The sequence below is a fragment of the Chiloscyllium plagiosum genome, unplaced genomic scaffold (genome assembly GCF_037043375.1).
Source record: "Chiloscyllium plagiosum isolate Xiang-an unplaced genomic scaffold, Cpla_swu_hap1 HiC_scaffold_48, whole genome shotgun sequence".
In the NCBI taxonomy this organism is placed as follows: domain Eukaryota; kingdom Metazoa; phylum Chordata; class Chondrichthyes; order Orectolobiformes; family Hemiscylliidae; genus Chiloscyllium; species Chiloscyllium plagiosum.
Genome location: NW_028270186.1, coordinates 5,824,311 through 5,845,011, shown reverse-complemented (window position 1 = coordinate 5,845,011; position 20,701 = coordinate 5,824,311). Strand labels below are relative to the sequence as shown.

At 48.4% G+C, this 20,701-nt stretch overlaps 1 protein-coding gene across 2 annotated transcripts in view; it reads right to left on the bottom strand.

Annotated features, from left to right (window-relative positions):
• LOC122543053 (anthrax toxin receptor 1-like) overlaps positions 1 to 18,701 on the bottom strand; it is a 143,971-nt gene extending 125,270 nt beyond the window's left edge. Inside the window, exon 1 of one of the 2 annotated variants that reach the window (XM_043681251.2) lies at positions 18,172 to 18,701. In XM_043681251.2, the coding sequence (XP_043537186.1) occupies positions 18,172 to 18,314 (143 nt within the window). In that variant the 5' untranslated portion in view covers positions 18,315 to 18,701. The remainder of the gene's footprint in view (positions 1 to 18,171) is intronic. The other variant, XM_043681250.2, reaches the window with a different exon arrangement.
• Positions 18,702 to 20,701: the final 2,000 nt, after the last annotated feature.

Genomic DNA, 20,701 nt, shown 5'->3' with positions numbered 1-20,701 from the left:
ACCCTGTGGTGACCACTTCTACCTAAAGGCTTCCATCAAGAGTGTTTCCTTTCATTTGTTCCATCCGGATGTAAGCCCTATCATGCAAAAGCATCTCCCGGACCTGAGGCGATCACTAACTACTGCAAAGTTTGTGAGGATGATTATGGTTATGGGTCTTGTTTTCCACACTGTATTCTGCCAGTCAATAATGAAGCATTGATTCAGAGTGTTACTTCTCTCTCTGTTTCAAGGCATCAATTCTTCACTTGTCTTTGCACTGCTGAAAGAAACCATCTTCTGCTCCACTTCAATACATCCCCTCTCAGGAACAATCTGGCCTTTCTTTCTTGACCCAGGATGAGAAAGGGGGCTGTTGTTTGGGACTTGAAACTGCAGGTTATATTTCTGGCAGTTGCCATGACAGCAGCTGGACATGGTGTTGTTAATGGGAGCCTTGTTCAAAGACAATACAATCATATAGTGGTGTCCTGAGTGTAAACACTCTCCATTTGTATTTCTGAAGAGGCCTTCCACGCACCACTGTTGACTGCTGCTGAAGATTTGGAGGCTGCTGTCATTTTTAGAGTCCATAAAAAGCACAAGAGAAGAGGGACAGTTTGCCCCCTGTGGATCCATGGGGGGGGGGGGGGGGGGGTTCTGAACCTCCATGGGTTGGCTTTGTTGAGAAACACCAGGCACCAGAGAGGTGAAAGTGTGTCGCATCATTGCAGTGTTGTGAAAAGCTGTCGAGGTGATTGATCATCTGACTAATCCACAATTCCCTCTGTGCCACTACTGAAGCAACTGAGCAGTTTGCTTTCGATATCCTTCTCTCCTTATTCTTCCATGGGAGGTGGATGCCCAGCATTTATGACCCATCCTTCATTGCCCCTTGAGTAGGTGGGGCTGAGCTCCCTTCTTGAACCTCTGCAGTCCATGTGCTGTTGGTACACCCTCAGTGTCCTTCAGGAGAGAGTTCCAGGATTTCCCTTCAGTGAAGGAACGGAGATATATTCCCAAGTCAGGATGGTGAGGGGCTGGGAGGGGAACTTGCAGGGGCTGGTGTTCCCATGTATCTGCTCCCCTTGTCCTCCCTAGTTAGCAGAGATTGCTTCTATCAGGAATGTTGTGTCTCTACTTCTTGTTGAATGAACGGTAGCTCTCAGACTTGGTCAAAGTGGTGCGCTTTGCGAACATGACCACTTCCTCTCCTTGCTTTTCTCTCTGTGCCAATATAATGATGGCTCTCCAGTCTGTGTTCTGTCCCATGCCCCAGTATAAATGAGATAGCTGGCACCATTTTCCACAAGTTATAAAGTGTCTCTTCAGGTAGGATGCTGGTGGCTTGCTCCCTTAGCTATGTTGTCAAGGTTATTGACTCAACATGTCCACTTCCTCAATGGTTCCAAAAAGCCACTGGCCTGTGTCTAACCTTCTCACAGTCTGACAGAGTGCTTCACCTTCAGAACTGACAGAGGAAGATCAAGCCACATACACACATGCGCGCGCACACACACACACACCTCCGTGTGTCAAATAACAACACAGTGATGAAAGGCAGGGCAAAACCCAGCAGACCCTGAGCTGTTAGCACATGTCTTCACTCTGTTTTTCTGCACATCACCGTCCCCAACCAACCCCCTCGTCCAACCATCTGTCAAGCTGTAGTGTTGAATAGGACTCTCATTCGGGAACATCCACAGTCCCTCTGGACAGAGGATTCTGACAGCTCACTCTCCTCTGAGCTGAGAGATGTTACCTCCGCTCAGTCCCATTGGTGCAGGGACCTGGACCTGGAAGGAGGAGGAAGCAGCCCCTCAGCATCGAATGTGCAGCTTTCCCAAAGGGGATGGCACGGTGGCTGAGTGGTTAGCACTGCTGCCTCACAGCGCCAGGGACCTGGGTTTGATTCCAGTCTCCGGTAACTGTCTGTGTGGAGTTTGCACATCCTCCCCCTGTCTGCATGGGTTTCCTCCGGGTGCTCTGGTTTCCTCCCACAGTCCAAAGGTGTGCAGGTTAGGTGAATTGGTCAGGGGAAATGCAGAGTAATAGGAGGATGGTCTGGATGGGATACCTCTTCGGAGGGTCGGTGTTGGGCCAAATGGCCTGTTTCCACACTGTAGGGATTTTATGATTTTAGAGAACAAGCAAATTCAAATGTCTGCCTTCCTTGCATCAGGAATCAGATGGAAGACTGAAGATGCAGTCATGTAGTCCATGTGCAGAATGTATGGTGTCTGTCCTGAAGGATTTAGCTGACATAGAGGGAGAGTAGTAAATGTTCACTAGGCTAATCCCTGGAACTGAAAATGTGTTGCTGGAAAAGCGCAGCAGGTCAGGCAGCATCCAAGGAGCAGGAGAATCGATGTTTCGGGCATGACTCTTAACCTACTGCGAATCCTCTTGCAAGGATGCCTTCCTCCCTCTACAAGGATTTCAGTGAGTCCCTCTCTCACTGCACACCCCAGGTCATCTCCTCTGCCCAAATCACCCTCACCTTAACCTCCTTCCACCTATTGCATTTCCAACACCCCTCCCCCAAGTCCCTCCTCCCTACCTTTTATCTTAGCCCGCTTGGCACACTTTCCCCATTCCTGAAAGGGCTCATGCCCGAAACGTCGATTCTCCTGCTCCTTGGATGCTGCCGGACCTGCTGCGCTTTTCCAGCAACACATTTTTCAGCTCAGATCTCCAGCATCTGCAGTCCTCACCTTCTCCTAGATTATCCCTGGAACTGTCTGATGACGTGAGATTGATGGAGCTGCTGTGTGTGCGCGCGTGTGTGTGGGTGTGTGTGTGGGTGTGCGCGTGTGTGGGTGTGTGTGTGCGTGTGTGCGCGTGTGTGTGCGTGTGTGCGCGTGTGTGTGTGGGTGTGCGCGTGTGTGGGTGTGTGTGTGGGTGTGTGTGTGTGTGTGTGCGCGTGTGTGTGCGCGTGTGTGTGTGTTACACACCGTATTGAAGCATGATCTCATTCAAATTCCAATGTGTAACATCCACTCAGAATTCTGTCTCCAACAAGACCCTTCCCCTGACTGGGGAAGTGAATGTAAAACCAAGATCAAATGGAAAGTCTTTTGGGATTGAGGGGAGAAGGAATTTTTCTATTCACAGGCTTACAAATCTTGAGGCTTTTCAATCCCAGAAGGTGCTGTGGAAGCTCAGTCACTGAGTGGGTTCAAGGCCAGAACTTGACAGGGTTTCTGGAACCTTCTGACATTGAAGCTGACCAGCCATTGAGGTCTGCAACACTGAATCAGGCCTTTCAGCCCATCCAATCTGTGCCAGCCAAAAACAGCCACCTCGCTATACCTGTTATAGTGTGGCATTATCTAAACACTTCCTTTTTTTTTAACCCACTTGAATGGCAGGGTAAAACTAATGGGCTGTATGGTCTACTCCTGTTCCTATTTCAGAGGCCCCAGCTTATTCTGCAGAGAACACAAGTATGAGGTGGTGCCAGGGAAGAAGGAGAGAAGGTGGGACTTGGATCAGAGAGAAAGACAAATTGGTTGGATTGAGTCAAAAGCCAAGTGTGTTTCTGACAGTGCAAATAGCAGAAGGAGGCCACTGTGTCCACAGGAAATGACACACTGATCCCCATGATTTAAACATCAGCTTGAGCCCATGTGCCAGGCCGGCCCTGGGAATCCATACACCACGTGGGGAACGGTGGTTCAAAAAGGCAGTTCACCATTCGCGTGTGCGGGGTAAAGAGGAGTGGTAAAGGATTGCTGTGTCAGCCAGACACATCCCTGGACCTGAACCAGACATGTGGAATAGGAAGATCCCAAGGATGGATGGATGGTTGGATAGATGACCAATCTAGGAAGGAGTGACATTGCTGCTGCCCTGATCGAGTGCCCGATTCCCATTACCTCTATTGATGGATGGTGACCACACGTACACACACACGTACACACACACACACGTACACACACACACACGTACACATGTACACACACACACGTATACACACACCTGCTGTTGCCCAATTCCAAACAGAAATGGAGTGCACTGCTTTCAGAGGGAATTCCAGAGGAAGCAGACACAAGCCAGCTACAACATACAAGATACTGATGGGACTTGGCAGGCTCAATGTGGAATTGTTGCTTCCCTTTTTGTGACAGTCTGGGGTCAGAGCGTGGAATCTCACATTCAGGGGTCTCCCTCTGAAGACCGAGACAAGGAGGAATTTCTACTCTCATAAGGGAATGAGTCTGTGGAATCTTTCAATCCAAGACAGAATCAAGAGTTATGGGGGAAAAGCAGGAAAATGAAGTTGAGGTAGATAAGATAGGATGCTTTCCTTTATCGGTCAGAGTATTGAGTACAGGAGTTGGGAGGTCATGTTGCGGCTGTGCAGGACGTTGGTTAGGCCACTGTTGGAATATTGCGTGCAATTCTGGTCTCCTTCCTATCGGAAAGATGTTGTGAAACTTGAAAGGGTTCAGAAAAGAATTACAAGGATGTTGCCAGGATTGGAGAATGGGGCTGTTTTCCCTGGAGTGTCGGAGGCTGAGGGGTGACCTTATAGAGGTTTACAAAATCATGAGGGGCATGGACAGGATAAATAGTTAAGGTCGTTACCCTGTACCATCTCTAAGCCTCGATCAGATCAGTGAATCATAAAGCAGACACCAAGAGCGCAATGGCCTAAAGCTGTTCCTCTTGTGTCACTGCACAGCATGCATTCAGTCCTCTACATGACCACTGAGAACACACATGAAAATTAGCTTCACTCACGCTTTGAAGGCACAGACGCTCTGTGAAGTGGATTGTGGTCAGTTCAGAGCCGCAGAGATGTGAGGGACTGCAAACATCTTGCTTCCTTCAGTTGTTTTTGAACAAATACCCGGGGCAGTGGGTTCCCAGCGAGGGCCTGTTCCTGCCTGTCCTCACCCTCACTCTCACCCACTGGATGGGTGAATGAGCGTTCTCCCCTAGGCTCCCTCCATGAACTCAGTATCTGTCTGTCTGTCCATCTCCACAGGGACTGACCGACCGATGGAGCACACAGCCTGCACCATTCTGACAGATCCACAGCCTCAGTGATAGCTACCTTCGTTTGGGCTTCCCCTCTGTCCCACGGTGCTCTAATAAACCCTTCGGGAACCACACGGTTTTACCCAATTTCAGACCAGGAACGCCACTCCCATTTTCCGGATGGCCCAGCTCTCTGAACCGGTCTTGCCGTATCTTCTGGCTGCACCTTTCCATTTCTCAGACATTGATGGGCCAAGTGCTGGAAAATGGGATTCGAATACTGAGCTGATGGTTTCTGGTTAGCACAGACTCGATGGGTCGAAGGGCCTTTCCTCTGACTGCAGTCTGTTCTGTGAACATCTCCCATTTCCCTTGCACCATTTTGTTTTGTTGCCTCTTTATGTCCCTTCCCCTGTGCTTCATCATAGCTGTTGTCCTTTAGTTCCTCTGTCCCCAGTTTGTCTTTCCTCTCTGCAGCTGCTTTCTATGCTACCTGCTCTAGCTCATGACGTCTCCTGGTTCCAGCGACAGGAAACACCGTTTCCTGTTTGACAGACACCCCCTTCCTCCTGTTAGGCCTCTCTAGTGTTCTCTTGGGTGAACAGAGAGCATTTCTTACGCTGTTCCCATCTACAATTCATTGTAACTCCATGGGTTACTGACGTGTCAAGCCTTGTGAAAGTGTTTAACCGCACCAGTTCCTGTTCCTGGTAAGGATTATCATGGGGTCAGCCAGTGAGACCACAGAGAATCGGAGTTCCCCAACATGGGGCTGTTAACCTGGTCCAATCAGGGAGCCCTGGCTGACAGATATGAACAGAGGGTCGGGGGGTTCTGCTCACTCTGAGAGCTGGCTCTGAGGGAGTTAGGTCATAGAACATAGAACATAGAAAAGTACAGCACAGGACAGGCCCTTTGGCCCACAATGTTGTGCTGAGGTTTAATCCTAATGTAAAATATAGGAATTTAACCTACGCACCCCTCAATTCACTGCTATCCATGCGCATGTTCAGCAGTCACTTAAATGTCCCCAATGACTCTGCTTCCACCACCACAGCTGGCAACGCATTCCATACATTCACAACTCTCTGTGTAAAAAACCTACCTCTGACGTCTCCTTTATACCTTCCTCCTGATAATTTCAAACTATGACTCCTTGTACCAGTCAATCCTGCCCTGGGGAAAAGTCTCTGGCTATTGACTCTCATTATTTTGTACACCTCGATCAGGTCTCCTCTCTTCCTCCTTCTCTCCAGAGAGAAAAGTCTGAGCTTATTCAACCTTTCTTCATAAGACAAGCCCTCCAGTCCAGGCAGCATCCTGGTAAACCTTCTTTGCACCCTCTCCAAAGCATCTGTATCTTTTCTATAGTAGGGTGACCAGAACTGGATACAATATTCCAAGTGTGGTCTCACTAGGGTCTTGTAGAACTACAGCAAAACCTTGCGGCTCTTAAACTGGATCCCCCTGTTAATGAAAGCCAAAACACCATATGCCTTCTTAACAACCCTATCCACTTGGGTGGCAACTTTGAGGGATCTATGTACTTGCACAGCTAGATCCCTCTGTTCCTCCACACTGCCAAGAATCCTGTCTTTAATCCTATATTCAGCATTCGAGTTTGACCTTCCGAAATGCATCACTTTGCATTTATCCAGGTTGAACTTCATCTGCCATTTCTCAGGCCAGCTCTGCATCCTGCCTATGTCAAAGACTCCCCAAGTGTAAATAAAGGGGACCTTGCAGATGTGATACTGGCTTCTCCAGGGGGGGTATGTCACTCATGGTACACAGAAAGTCACAGTGAACCAGTGCATTGAGCTAATGAGATGAAATTTCCAAAGATAAATATCAGGTGTCCTCCCCATTCTCCAAAGTGTGTGTGTGTGTGTGTGTGAGCGGGCGTAAGTGTGTGTGTGTGTGTGTGTGAGCGGGCGTGTGTGTGTGTGTGTGTGTGTGTGAGCGGGCGGTGTGTGAGCGGGCGGTGTGTGTGAGCGGGCAGTGTGTGTGAGCGGGCGGTGTGTGTGAGTGAGCGGGCGGTGTGTGAGTGTGTGTGTGTGAGTGAGTGTGTGTGTGTGTGTGAGCGGGCGGTGTGTGAGTGTGTGTGTGTGTGTGTGTGTGTGTCAGGAGATTTTCTTCACGTAAAATGGAAAGAGTCCATTCCCCCTCCCGGTTGCAGCCCTTCCTAGATTGGAAAAGAAGACCCGTATTTTCAGCCAGCTCAGCTTTCACTCGGGAATGCTTGCCAGATTTTCTCCTGCCTCTTTGATGTCATTCCACAGTGTGCTTCTCTCTTAGTTCATCCATCAAGTTTTCCCTTTAATTTTGCAAGTCCACATCCACTAATCGTCATCCTGTGTTAGACAGGAGACCGCCTGACAGACTACATCTTAAAGCTGAGAGCCTATACAGTCGCTTTAATCTGACTAGGCCATGGGGAAACCCTCTCATCACATACTCAGAGAGAGAGAGAGCGAGAGAGAGGATGGTGGTGGGGAATTTAACTTGAGGGTCACTCTAACTCCAGCAAGAGGAGAGAATCAGGCCCTTTGGCCCAACAAGTCTTATTGAGTACAGAAATTGGGAGGTCATGTTGCAGCTGTACAGGACATTGGATTTGAGCTATAGGGAGAGGCTGAACAGGCTGGGGCTGTTTTCCCTGGAGTGTCGGAGGCTGAGGGGTGGCCTTATAGAGGTTTACAAAATCATGAGGGGCATGGATAGGATAAATAGACAAAGTCTTTTCCCTGGGGCCGGGGAGTCCAGAACTAGAGGGCATAGGTTTAGGGTGAGAGGGAAAAGATATAAAACAGACCTAAGGAGCAACTTTTTCACACAGAGGGTGTATGGAATGAGCTGCCAGAGGAAGTGGTGGACACTAGTACAATTGCACCATTTAAGAGGCATTTGGATGGGTATATGAATAGGAAGGGTTTGGAGGGATATGGGCCAGGTGCTGGCAGGTGGGACTAGATTGGGTTGGGATATCTGGTTGGCATGGACGCTTGGACCGAAGGGTCTGTTTCTATGCTGTACATCTCTATGACTGTAAGTCCCCATTAACGCTGTGAAGAGAATCCCACCCAGACCCATTCCCCTACTACTCTACATTTACCCCAGAATAATGCACCTAACATACACATCCCTGAACACTGTGGGTAATTTATCATGGCCAATTCACCGAACATGCACATCCTTGGACTGTGGGAGGAAGCCCACGCAGACACGGGGAGAATGTGCAAACTCCACACAGTCAGTTACCCGAGGCTGGAATCGAAGCTGGGTCCCTGGCGCTGGGAGTCAGCAGTGCTAACCACTGAGTCACCGCGCCGCACTGAGCTCACGGAAGCTAACCGTGGCCAGTATGGGACTGGAATCCATGTTGTTGGTATCACTCTGTGTTCCAAACCAGCCAAAATCACAGAAATGGCAGCCAGCCAGTGTCACTGAGTTACACAGCACCATCCCACAACCCACATATGGACCAGTGACCAGGGGATCAATATTGACCACTGCTCCTTGTTGGATTGTGCTGTGGGATCTTCCTCACCCGTCCTGAACCGGAGAGGGGCAGGACTCCCTCGGTGATGCAGCTGCAGTAACAAACCTCTGGCCTGGGACTGGAGACTGCTCTCCTTCGTTTTAATTTGTTCCCACTGGCTGGGTCAGCGTTTATGATCCATCCCTTCTGTCCCAAAGGGCAGTGGGAGTCCACCACATTGGGGTGGTCTGGAGTCACATGTAGGCCAGACTTCCTTCCCTAAAAGGGACGTTAAAACTTCACCCCACCACCACCCCCCGTGACTGCCAGTAATGTTTTATTCACAACAGGACCCCCATGACCGGGAAATAAGAAGGAGCCATTCAGGTTCCCCCCCCCCCACCCAACCATCCACACTGTCAACTCCCACAGTAAATACCAAAAATCATCATGAAGTCATTTCCCTGCGCAATGCATCTTGTAGGTGTCTCCACACAGGTAACTCCCATGAAGTGGACATTCCTGTCAACACACACTGTCGCACACTCACACACCAACACTCCTTGTGGAGACATGGTCCACTGAGGAACACAGGAACAGGAGGAGACCATTCAGTCCCTCCAGCCTGTCCCACCAGTCAACGAGAAGAGCTGACGAGATGGCAGCTGCTCGCCACTAGGGTCTCGAGGCTGCTGAGAAATTGGATTCTTTCTCTCCCGAGGAACATACCCTCTGGTTCTGCAATCTCCGACCAGCGGGAACGGTTGATCTTCCTCTCCCCTGTCTTGTCCTGTTAATATCTTGTACAGCTTGTTCAGATCGCCCTTAACTTTCTCAATTCCGGAGGAAACAGGGCTAGTTTGTAGAATCTTATTCCCTGAAGTACAGCTTGGACTCCCTCCAAGGCTAGCATATCCTACCAGGGACCTGTCCACCATACTCCAACAGGGGGTATATTCTTCCAAAATCCCACACACTTAAACTTTGCTGCTGCCTGCCTGTGTTAATTGCTGTCAAAAGCATTCTGAAAATACAAATACACGACTGGATCCTCCTTGTCCACTCTGTCAAACATGATTTCCCCTTCATTCATTCACGTTAACTCTGTCCAAAAGCAGACATCTCTTTTCCCCATGCCCATTAGGTGCCCCATTTATAACAGATTCTGGGGCTTTCCCTGCCACTCACATCAGGCCCACAGGTACATTGTTGTCATTTTCAACTCCTGTCTTTCCTTTGTTAAACAGTGAGCTTCATTTTGCAACATCCCAAACTGTTTCATAGCACTGCCTCCGTACTGCATGGATTAATGGGGCTCAAGTCCTGGATGAGAACTTTGAAACTCAGAACCGTGCAGTTCTCTGACGGCTGGAGTCACAGTTGATGGCTAAATAAGGACCTAAATTCGCCATTCGGGCACGGAAGACCTGGAAAAGTGGTGCACTGAGAACAACCTAACTCTCAATGCCAACAAAACCAAGGAACTCATTATTGACTTTCAGCGGGATGTTACTCATCCCCCCCACTACACATTAACAGCACAGAGGTGGAACGAGTGGAGAGTGTCAAACTCCTGGGAGCATCCATAACAAGCTTTCTTGGACTCTTCATGTGGACGCACTGGTTACAAAGGCCCAACAATGTCTCTTCTTCCTCAGGCAGCTGGGGAAATTTGGCATGACGGTGAATACCCTTGCCAACTTTTATAGGTGCGCCATATAGAGCATTCTGTCTGAATGTATTACTATCTGGTATGGCAACTGTACAATTTAAGATCAGAGAACATTGCAGAGAGTGGTGAACTCGGCCCGGACAATCACAAAGGCCAACCTCCCATGTATAGAATCCATCTACCAGGCTCGCTGTCAAGGAAAGGCCGCCAGCATTCTCAAAGATCCATCCCACCTTGGCAATGTTTTTCTCCAACCTCTACCATCGGGGAGAAGGTACAGAAGCACCAGCTGGTTTTGTAACAGTTTCTACCATACTGTTATTAGAATGCTGAATGGACTCACAAACTCTCAACACTCACCTGTACCTGTGTTTTTGTGTTTGCTGCTGTTTACCTAATATTAACTTACCTATGCTACTTAACTCTGTGATCTGCCTGTATTGCTCGCAAGACAAAGCTTTTCACTGTGCCTCAGTACATGTGACAATAAATTCAACTCCAATTCAATTCAGAAATACTGAAAATAGGAGCAGGAGTTGACCATTTGGCCATCTGAACTTGCTCTGCTATTTTCTGTGATTGTGGCTGATACATCCAACTCAGGCTCCCGTTCCCACTTTCTCCCCATACCCTTCAACTCCTTTAGCTCCAAGAACTTGGTCTAACTCCTTCTTGATAACATTCAATGTTTCAGCCTCAAACTCTTTCAGTGACAGTGAATCCCACAGGCTCCCCACTCTCTGGGTGAAGACATTTCTCCACAGCTCAGTCCTACCCTGTATCCTCAGACTGTGAGCCCTGGGTCTGGACACCTCCCGCCCCCAGCCCCCACACCCCCACCCCGCTCAGCAGGGACATCCATTCTATGTTTATGCTGTAACAGGATGTTAGTATTTTATCGGTTGTTGTGTATGAGACATCCCCCCCCATTCTCCTCAACACCAGTGAGTATGGTCCTAACTGATCCAGGACTCAGTCTGGTAAACCTTCACTGACATCACCATACATCCTCCCTCAGGTAAGGAGACCAAAACTGCACACAACACTGCAGCTGTGGGCCCACCCATGTCCTGTCCAATTGCAGCAATGAACTTGAATCCTCTCACTATGAAGGTCACCTTATCATTTAGCTTCTTCACTGGCTGCTGCACGGTTACCTTCAGTAACTGGTGCATAGAGACATCCAAGTTTCTGTGCACCAGCCCTTTCCCAATGTTTCACCATTCAGGGAATAATCTGCCTGCCTGGTTTTGTATTGCCAAGGTGCATCACCTCACACTTACCCACATTTTACTTTGTGGACTGTGTATTTGTAGGGCTTGGAATTGCAATCTCAAAGCAAGGTGTTCAACAATTCCTCAGACCAACGTCAATCAGTTTTCACCAGAGCAGAACATTTCACCATCTTCCAACATTTGTACATCATCTCATCCCACCAAGCAGAACTGAATCCACAGTGTTGAGAATGGGAGCACAAAGTCAAAGTCAGTTCACAATGCCAGTTCGGGAAGGCTAGATTAATATAGTAACCAGGTGGTGGGAGTATTTACCAGATGGGAACTGAAACCTACAATCATGCCAAGTGACTAACTCCTGACAGAGACTCCATTTGAACCTTCCTCCCTTGGGTCCCAGTCCTGTGTGACCCCGACAGTCCAGATGACGCACTCTGACCATTAGCTTCTGTCACAAGGAGGGACATTTCACTGCCTCTCCATCCGTCCTTCAAACAGTGGCCTCCACGGGGAAGGGGATGGAGGGGTGGGGAGTCTACCTTTGAGCCCAGCCACCTTACCCAGCAGAGAGAGCGGAGACTGTATCACAGCCTTTCACCTCCCTCCAGTAAAATCAGATGAAGCACCGTGAACATTATACACAGCCTGACTAATGCAGCACACCAGTGCACTTTCACCAGAAAGCACATGCCATTAAAGACCTGAGCAGTGCAGGCTGTTAAAGCTCTTAGTCACTTTCCCAGCAGTATCAGATTTTGCACTGATCCCTCAGTTGAAATAATGAGATTGCAGTGTTGTAATTCCACACATGAACATCAGACCAGGGGAAGAAAAGAACAGCAACTTTCTCACCTTCCTTCCTTTTTCATTTTATAAGTGCCTGCTTTTTACAACCACACTGAGAAAGGGAATTGCACCATTGGCGGGTGGGAGAAACCAAAGTGACCGAAATCTAGGTGGAAAGGTGGTGTGCAGTATTTCTGACCAAATATTGGTGATGTCCCACCTTCAGAAAACTGTGCGAGGTGTGTCACCAATGGACCTGAACAGGGAGATGTGAGGTGACCCACAGACACAAGAACCTACAGGCAAATCAGCAAAGGTCTGGCTGCAGAGAGAGGTTGTCAGAAACGTTTGCAAAAAGCATAGGGGAGCTGGAGGAATCTCGGAAGAGAGTGGGACAAACAGAACTTTGGATTTGTGAAGAAGTGTTTGCAAAGTAACCTTTTAGATAGGAAGGGGAGAGTTAGGGTAGAGACTCCCATGAGCTTCAAACAGAAGGGTCTCTGAAGTGAGGACTAACTGTTGTTGTGGTCAAAGCTTGGTTCTTAAATCTAGAATCAGGATCCTCAGGGCTCCACCTTTCCATCAGTGAAAATACTGTGATTGCAAAGCTTCACTTCATAAAGTGGTAGCTATCTGATAGCCACAACCCACAGTAGTAATTAGCAGAAATGGCTCCTCTCTGAGTGGTTTCACAGTCATAACTATCTCAGGCCCAGCCAGTGACTCTGTTCTTGTGTGGTCAAGTGCAGACAGGTTGAGAGTTGAAAACTAGTCATTTTGGAAAGGGAACATGGCCAAAGGCTGACGTTTTAACCCATCTGAGTTCACCAGAACAACTAAAGCTGTTAGTGCAAAGAAAGAGTTTTATGGTTTTTCTGATGCACCTCCTGAAATATGCTACAATGGAACAGTGACCTCAGGGAATGTGTGAAAGAGACAGACTGTGTGCTGGAGGGTCAGAGTTCACGCTGCTGAAGGCAGAGGTGCACAGTTACTGTCATGACATGACTTAGAAACACCTTGAGATTTGCCCTGAGCAGAAAATGGATGAACCTATACAGGTGTACACAGTGAAAGTGAAAATGATGCCAAATATGGGAGATGTCAGTTATAAAGGAAGCCTGGGACACTTTTTATTAGAACATCGGTTGAGAGGGTTTATAAAATAATGAGGGATGCAGATAGTTAATGGCAGTTATCTTTCCCCTAGGAAGGGGAATTTCAAGATTGGGGGCACATGTTTACGGTGAGAGGAGCGAGATTAAAAAGGCATGATGGCAAATGTTTTATACACAGCGTGGTTTATGCGTGGAATGAATTTCCTGAGGAGGTGGTGGATGTGGGTACAATTGTCAAAAAGATATTTGGATAAGTCGATGAATAGGAAAGCATCAGAGGGATATGGGCCAGGAGCAGGCTGGTGGGACCAGTTTAGTTTGGGATGATGGTCAGCACGGACTAGTTGGGCTGAAGGGTCTGTTTCCATGTTGTCTGACTCTGTCTCCGAACTGAGAAGGAGCCCCCCAAGTTGTGAAGCAATGCATGTCAGAGGGACAGTTGTCAACCTCATGAGCTCCTGCGTTTTCTCCATCTCTTCAAGGTCTTGGCTGACCTTTGATCTCAACTGTGTGTGTCCCATCGATGCCCCCACTCAAATATCCTTTCATTTCTGGAAGATTCAAAGATGAGTCCACTTCAGTCCTGGGTATACACAATGACAGAGCTGTCACAGTTTCGTTGGGGAGAGATTGGAAGAGTAAAGAGAGGTCTCCTCATCTCAGTGTTAAATGACGAACCCCTGAAACTGAGACAAGGCACCCCTTGTTCCAGGCTGGCCAATCAGGGGAAACAAATCGCTTGCATTCTATCCTGTCCAGCATCCTCAGTTTTCACTGAAACAAATTCCTACTTCCAAAGCTGTGGACAGTCTCGCCCTACTCTGTACAACACCCCCCCCCCACCCACCCCCACCCCGTGTAGTGGGTGAATTGTCTGGCTCCGGGAATGAATCTGGTGCACCTTTTGTGACACTGTCTCCAAAGTCACTGCCTCCTTGCTGAGATAAGGTGAGAACAGTTCATCTTGTTTCAGCTTCTCTCCGAAAAGGACCCCCGCACACAGGTGGAGCACGTGTGCCTTAATCCTGGGCTCCAATCCCCTTTCCAAATCGCTTGCTGCCTCTGGTCTCTAAACTGGGGTCATAGAGTCATAGAGATGTACAGCATGGAAACAGACCCTTCGGTCCAACCCGTCCATGCCAACCAGATATCCCAACCCAATCTAGTCCCACCTGCCAGCACCTGGCCCATATCCCTCCAAACCCTTCCTATTCATATACCCATCCAAATGCCTTTTAAATGTTGCAATTGTACTAGTGTCCACCACTTCCTCTGGCAGCTCATTCCATACACGTACCACCCTCTGAGTGAAAAAGTTGCCCCTTAGGTCTCTTTTATATCTTTCGCCCCTCACCCTAGTTCTGGACTCCCCCACCCCAGGGAAAAGACCTCCTCTATTTATTCTATCCATGCCCCTCATAATTTTGTATTCCGCTATAAGGTCACCCCTTAGCCTCCGACGCTCCAGGGAAAACAGCCCCAGCCTGTTCAGCCTCTCCCTGTAGCTCAAATCCTCCAACCCTAGCAACATCCTTGTAAATCTTTTCTGAACACTTTCAAGTTTCACAACATCTTTCCGATAGGAAGGAGACCAGAATTGCACACAATATTCCAACAGTGGCCTAACCAATGTGGGTTTCTCTTTGGATGTTTTCTGAATCTGTCTGAGCACTCAGCCAACACCTAGAAATCTCTCAGCACTTTGAATTAATGCCAATTTTATTTCCTGTCCACCGAAGAAATTGTACAAACAAATTGATAGTATTTTGTGTTTCAGTGAGTGTTACTTGGTCATTAAGCATTTGTAACTGGGATGAAAGGCACCATTGTAAAGTAAAGGAGAAGAAGGTGTGGGCAAGAGATTCTGACCATGTTTTTAAAAGCACAGATAAGAGTTGATGAGCTGGACAGTTTCAGGATAGCATATTGTAAAGGACAGAACAGGGTTGGTGAATGTGAAAGCCATGTCGGAGGAAGCGATCAATGATGTGGGAACATTTGTCATGAAGAGATCACAAAGTGGGGTAGGATTGGCCAGGGTCATGGCTGGGTTTGAAAAGGAAGGTTTGAGGGATGTAAGATCAGTTTTGGTACAACCTCTTCCTTGACCTCAGTTAGACTGTGCACTGTTGCAAGCAGAGACCATCGCAGACCAGTGAACATCTGTCATGTATAAACCCATGCCAATAAAACCAATTTACCAAGCCAATAAAATGAGACCACAAAGTATCCAAACAAGAGGAGAGCAAAGTCAGTGCAACTGATTGGATTCAGACACTCTTATTATCACAGTTTGTAACACAGACCCAAATTCAACCCCACAGGACAAGAATTCCAACCTATTCCTCAACTCATCTGCAAAGCTGGACTTCATACTTCTTTAGCTTTTATGTTTTTTCCCAAAGAATTTGTTCTTAAGAATTGGTACCGAGGTCCCTTTGTATCTAAGGAAGTGCCAGAAGTGGTGAATGCACAACTCTTTTCACTGTATTCATTTGTGTACAAACTCATTCCATTCAAAGGAAATTCTGCACTTTGACTGGTGGTGCCCAGTGTGTTGCACAGACTGTGTTGTGTTATGGTACCAGTGGCATGTGGTGAAATCAGGAACTTGCCAGCAATGTCACCATTGTGCTGTCCACCCCACCTTGCCCAAGCACTGAGGACAGGGTAGCACCGCAATGCCAAAATCTGGGAAAGGTTTTGTAGCTGAGCGTGGTGGAGCCCAGAATTCCTGATGAGACACAAAGGTGTGGGGAGTGAGAAGGGATCAGGGAGTGCACTGAAGTAAGTGGCATTGAGAGTAGGTTTTGTGGTCTCTCAGGGTGGGTTTGACCTGTCCCATGAGAACCACTGAAGACACAGGCATAGCTAGAGATGGGGACATGAGGACCAGTTCCCTTGTTAAGTGTAACTTTGAGAGCCACCACCATTTCAAACTTGCTCTCTCTCTCTCTCTCTCTCTCTCTCTTCAGAAATCCCAACTGGTGCCTATTGCAGCCAGCAGCCTCCTCTCACTTGGCAAACAGTGAAATAGCTGTTTGAGCTGAGGAGGCATCTTTTTAAAGGGAAAGGGGCCCTCTTCCCTCCATGTCCTTTCTGATCAACCTGGTCCGATATGTCATGGTACACCTGTGTAGCAGGTGCTAGGGCCACCCAGCATCCAGGCAGGGGCACTACCGTTGCACCATAGGTACAGGGAGGATCAGTGTAGACTTAATGGGCCGAATGGCCTGCTTCCACACTGTAGGGATTGTATAACTGGACAGCTCTTTCAGCAAACCAGCATGGACATTGTGGGCCTGAAAGGCCTCCTGCCGTGCCTTTGAATCTATAATCATTCTTGAGTTCACACTGTGGGTCAACGCAGGGTTAAAACCAGAGAGATTCAAGGGTATGAGATGCCAGATCAAACATTCCGCTCTGAGTTGATTAGTGTCAAGTTGTTTAGCTCAGCTGGTTGGATGGCTGATTTATTACACAGGTTTGGTGTTAATGGTGTGAGTTCAATTCCCACTTTGGGTTAAGTTATCTTCAGCTTGGGTGACCCTTAGGTTAAATCCAACAACCAGTCCTCTTGTTATTGCCCTCACTCTGTGTCTCTCAGTGGAAACATGGTCCCTTTCCCTCTTGCTCCAGCTGGGGATGTTAAACCAGAATTAAACTCCCTGTCCTCACCAACAATGCAGTTCGGACTGGCTCCCAATCTGGAGTGCTTTTTAATCCCAAGTTTTGTTCTTTTTTGGCTCTTCCAAGACTTTGTTTCTCTGGGGAGCACGGTTAGAGTTAAAACTAGGACAAGGAGGTGAAAGATCATAACTTTTGGACAGTTTTCAACAGCTGAAAACATGAACTGACAACACTTTTGTTTCAGACACAGAGCACAACAGAACTGATCTAATGTGGTGAACAGATGTCCAAAGGAGAGAACTTGAAGAAGCGATGTTTTTTTTAAAAAACATATGAATTACGAGATGGATGTTGCCTCAGAGATAACACATGGTCTTCAAACACACAGACTGAGAGAAAAGCTCACTCTACACAGGGTTAAAAAAATAGTTAAGGATGCAAAATTCTAAATTCCGATCAACAATCCACACCTAACGGAGAGACGATCCTGGGGAAACTGGCCATTTTCCACTGAAAGGTTTGAGGTGACCGAAAGTTGTGTTGATCACCCCACATCCCCCACTATAAATCTGTCAGTGGGTATCTGATATGGGCTGGGGAAGTGGGAAATGGGGACAGAGTGGGGCTGCTGTCTCTTGCTCTCACTCAGTTGGGTTTTAGTTTGAGCTTTAGCTGCCTGGAGACTGATGGTTTGGGGGGGTCTCTTTCATCTGTTCGCATGGATAGGAAGGGGGCCGTGGAACAGGAGGAGGAGAGGACTCATGTAACAAGCAGAGGGTTAGGCTGAGAGTATTTTGTTTTTGTTAGCTGAATACAAAGAGAGAGAGAGAAAGAAAAAGAGAGAGAGGAGAGAGTATCCACATCTGGAGTCTTTTGGGCATGGAGTTAATGCCTGCCAAAGTGAATTGGCTCAAAGTCCCTCAACCAAGATCACTGAAAAGAGAGAGAGACACACACACAGACAGAGACAGAGACCAAATGAGAGACAGCGAGAGAGAGAGAGAGAGAGAAACACAGAGACATAGACTGACATAGAGAGGGAATGAGATAAAGAGACAGAGAGTGAGAGAATGAGAGAGACAGAGAGGGCAAGAGATAGAGAGAGTGAGAGACAATGTGTGTGTGTGAGAGAGAGAGAGTTAGAAAGCTAATGTCAATCTGCTATTCCAACCGTGCACAAGTTGCTGCTATGTTCAGACAGTGTCCCAGAGGGTCGGTCCCTGTAGCATCCCCCCCCCACCCCCCCCCAACTCCCAGCCCCGGGGGGGGGGCTCTGCTACTCACTTGTCCAAGACGAAGTAGAGGTCGAAGCCGCCGTAGCACGCAGGGCTGTCCCCGGCCGGCTCACTGCTCCGGGCTCCCAGAGAGAGGAAGGTCAGGGCGGCCAGGTACCGCAGGAGCATCGCCCGCTGTTGGTGATGTCCCATCGCCGCTCACAGCCCGGGGGTAGGGGTGGGGTAAGGAAGGAGGGAGGTACTGGGGTACACACAGGGAGAGAGAGAGATAGCCCCACTCACACACAGTCAGCAAACCCCCAAACCTGCCAGCAGCAACCCCCCTCCTCTCTGTCTCTCTCTCTCTCTCCTCCACTATCTCCTGAGTGATCCCAGCACCGAGTCTTTCCAGGTTCCTTTTTCCCGAATTCCAATCCAAAGCCAGCTCCTGTCCCTGTACAAAGCCCCCCACACGCACAGACACAGACAGACACAGACAAAGGAAGGGGGTGGAGGGGACAGGGGGGAGGAGGGGGGGAGGGAGGTACCACACAACACAGAGAGAAATGAAATCTCCTGATGCCTTAGTCACTCCGACTGGAGCCAGAGAGAAACCGCACTGATTCCCAGCAAACTTCAACAAAGTTTAATTCCTCCGCTCCTCCTTCCCATCGCCACCAAGTGGCTGAGAAAAGGGCCAGGGCTTTCAACAGGAGATACCAATCCTGCCTATTTCCCTCTCTTTCTCTGTCCACCCTCCAGAGGCTTCACCTCACTTCAGGACTCCTGTCCTTGCCTCACACACACTGCCTCCCTTCGACATCCTCAATCCTCCCTCCCTTCCCCCTCTCCTCTCCTCTCCCTCTCCCAGCTAGGGGCCCAACCACACACCATCAAGTCATCCGGTGAGCTGCAGGCCTGAATGCTTGGCTCCCTGGCATTAACTCCACATTCACTGCTCACCCACAGTGACCAGGGTTTTGGGGGGAGGAGCCACGACCACTTCATTCCCACAAACATTCTCACCCGTTCCCCAATAAGGTGCGTGACCCCTCTGATAGGATCTGGTGCCTGGAGGCCCTCATGGCTACACCTTAAACCACCCTCCCCACACCCGCCTGCCCCACCACCAATATGAACAATCTCAAATGACATACTGAACCCAGAGGACTTCATCTGGCATGGACTTGTTGTCTTCCCCTCCTTCCCCCCCAGCCCCCCATTCCCCCTCAAAGTCTTTAATGTGATTTCTCTGTGTTCATGGATGGTTTGGGAAAGTCCCAATCCAGCATTTGGGGTTAGGTTTTCAATCTGGAGCTAATTCCTGACTTACTGACTGACGGCACTCCCTGAGCCAGGGGATCCAGAACATAGCCAGGGTTTGGGTGAGGAGGGTGTGGTATGGGCACATCTGTCTGTTTGGGTTAGAAGCAGGATGGCAGGGGCCATATCACCAGCTGCTGAAGGTCACCATGGTCCAGAATGGGAAGGTGCAATGTTTGTCTCCAACAGTCTCTGGTCAAAATGGGTAGCCCAGTGCTGCCAATGTCAATGTGCTGTGTATGCATCGTTAGTTCTGCACACTCCAGGATTAGTATGCCTTCAGGGAAACACTCTTTCAGTTGCCCCACTATCAAAGTGATGTGCAGGACTGGTGTGAGAGAAAAAATATCTTCACTCAGTGAGTAGTTCAGATCTGGAACACACTACCTGGAAATGTGCTCAGTGCAGCTGCAATCGAGGCATTCATGAGGGGCATTGGATGATTTTTTGGATAGTGTTACAGACCAGACCAAACCCCCTCAAAATAGATGAAGAAAATAGCTAAGACCCTGGCCTTTTCTTATTTTAAAGGTTTGCTTTCCAGGTATAAATCAATTCATCAAACTACCTGACTTTAAGCTGAAAACACTTTATGTTTTAATCCACAGTGAAAATATAGACCAAATTAAAAATAGAAGAAAAGAATACTTAACTGGAACTCTATTAAAATGCTTAACAAAATAACATATTCACTATTCCAAATTAACTGTTCCAATATGGTAGCATCCCAGAAACACACTCTTGGCCAAGACAAATTCAGTAAAACAGACTGTGTCTCACATGCAATTCTCGCAGCAGGAAGGGGAACCCCAGCTTTTAGCTGTAACAGTGAGAGGATTAAAAACTTCCACATCCGGCTTCAAGACACCAGCAACTGCAGAAATCCTGGTTCTGTGGGAGCTTGATCCCACCCATTCCGGCTGCTTCCATTGTTCCAACTTTATCAAAATAAAACCCCAAAGTCTCACAAGCTGTTTGCATAATTGGCTTTGGGGTCGACTGCTCATCACCGCTGTCTTAACCTTTCTTCACATTGAAAAGAGGACAAAATTTAGCTCTTAAAGCCATCCTATTGTCCCGATAGAAATGGTGTGCAGGGAAATGGGGTACAGATTTCCACCAGGCGTCAGAATGATAGGCTGAAAAGGCTCCTTGAGCACAGTACCAGTTCTATGATGTGCCTGTGTTACTCAGCGTTGGAGGATGTTGGGTTTTCCATCTCATTCTGACAGGGGGATGGTCCTGAGGAAAGTTCGGTGGAGCAGCACAGCATTGAG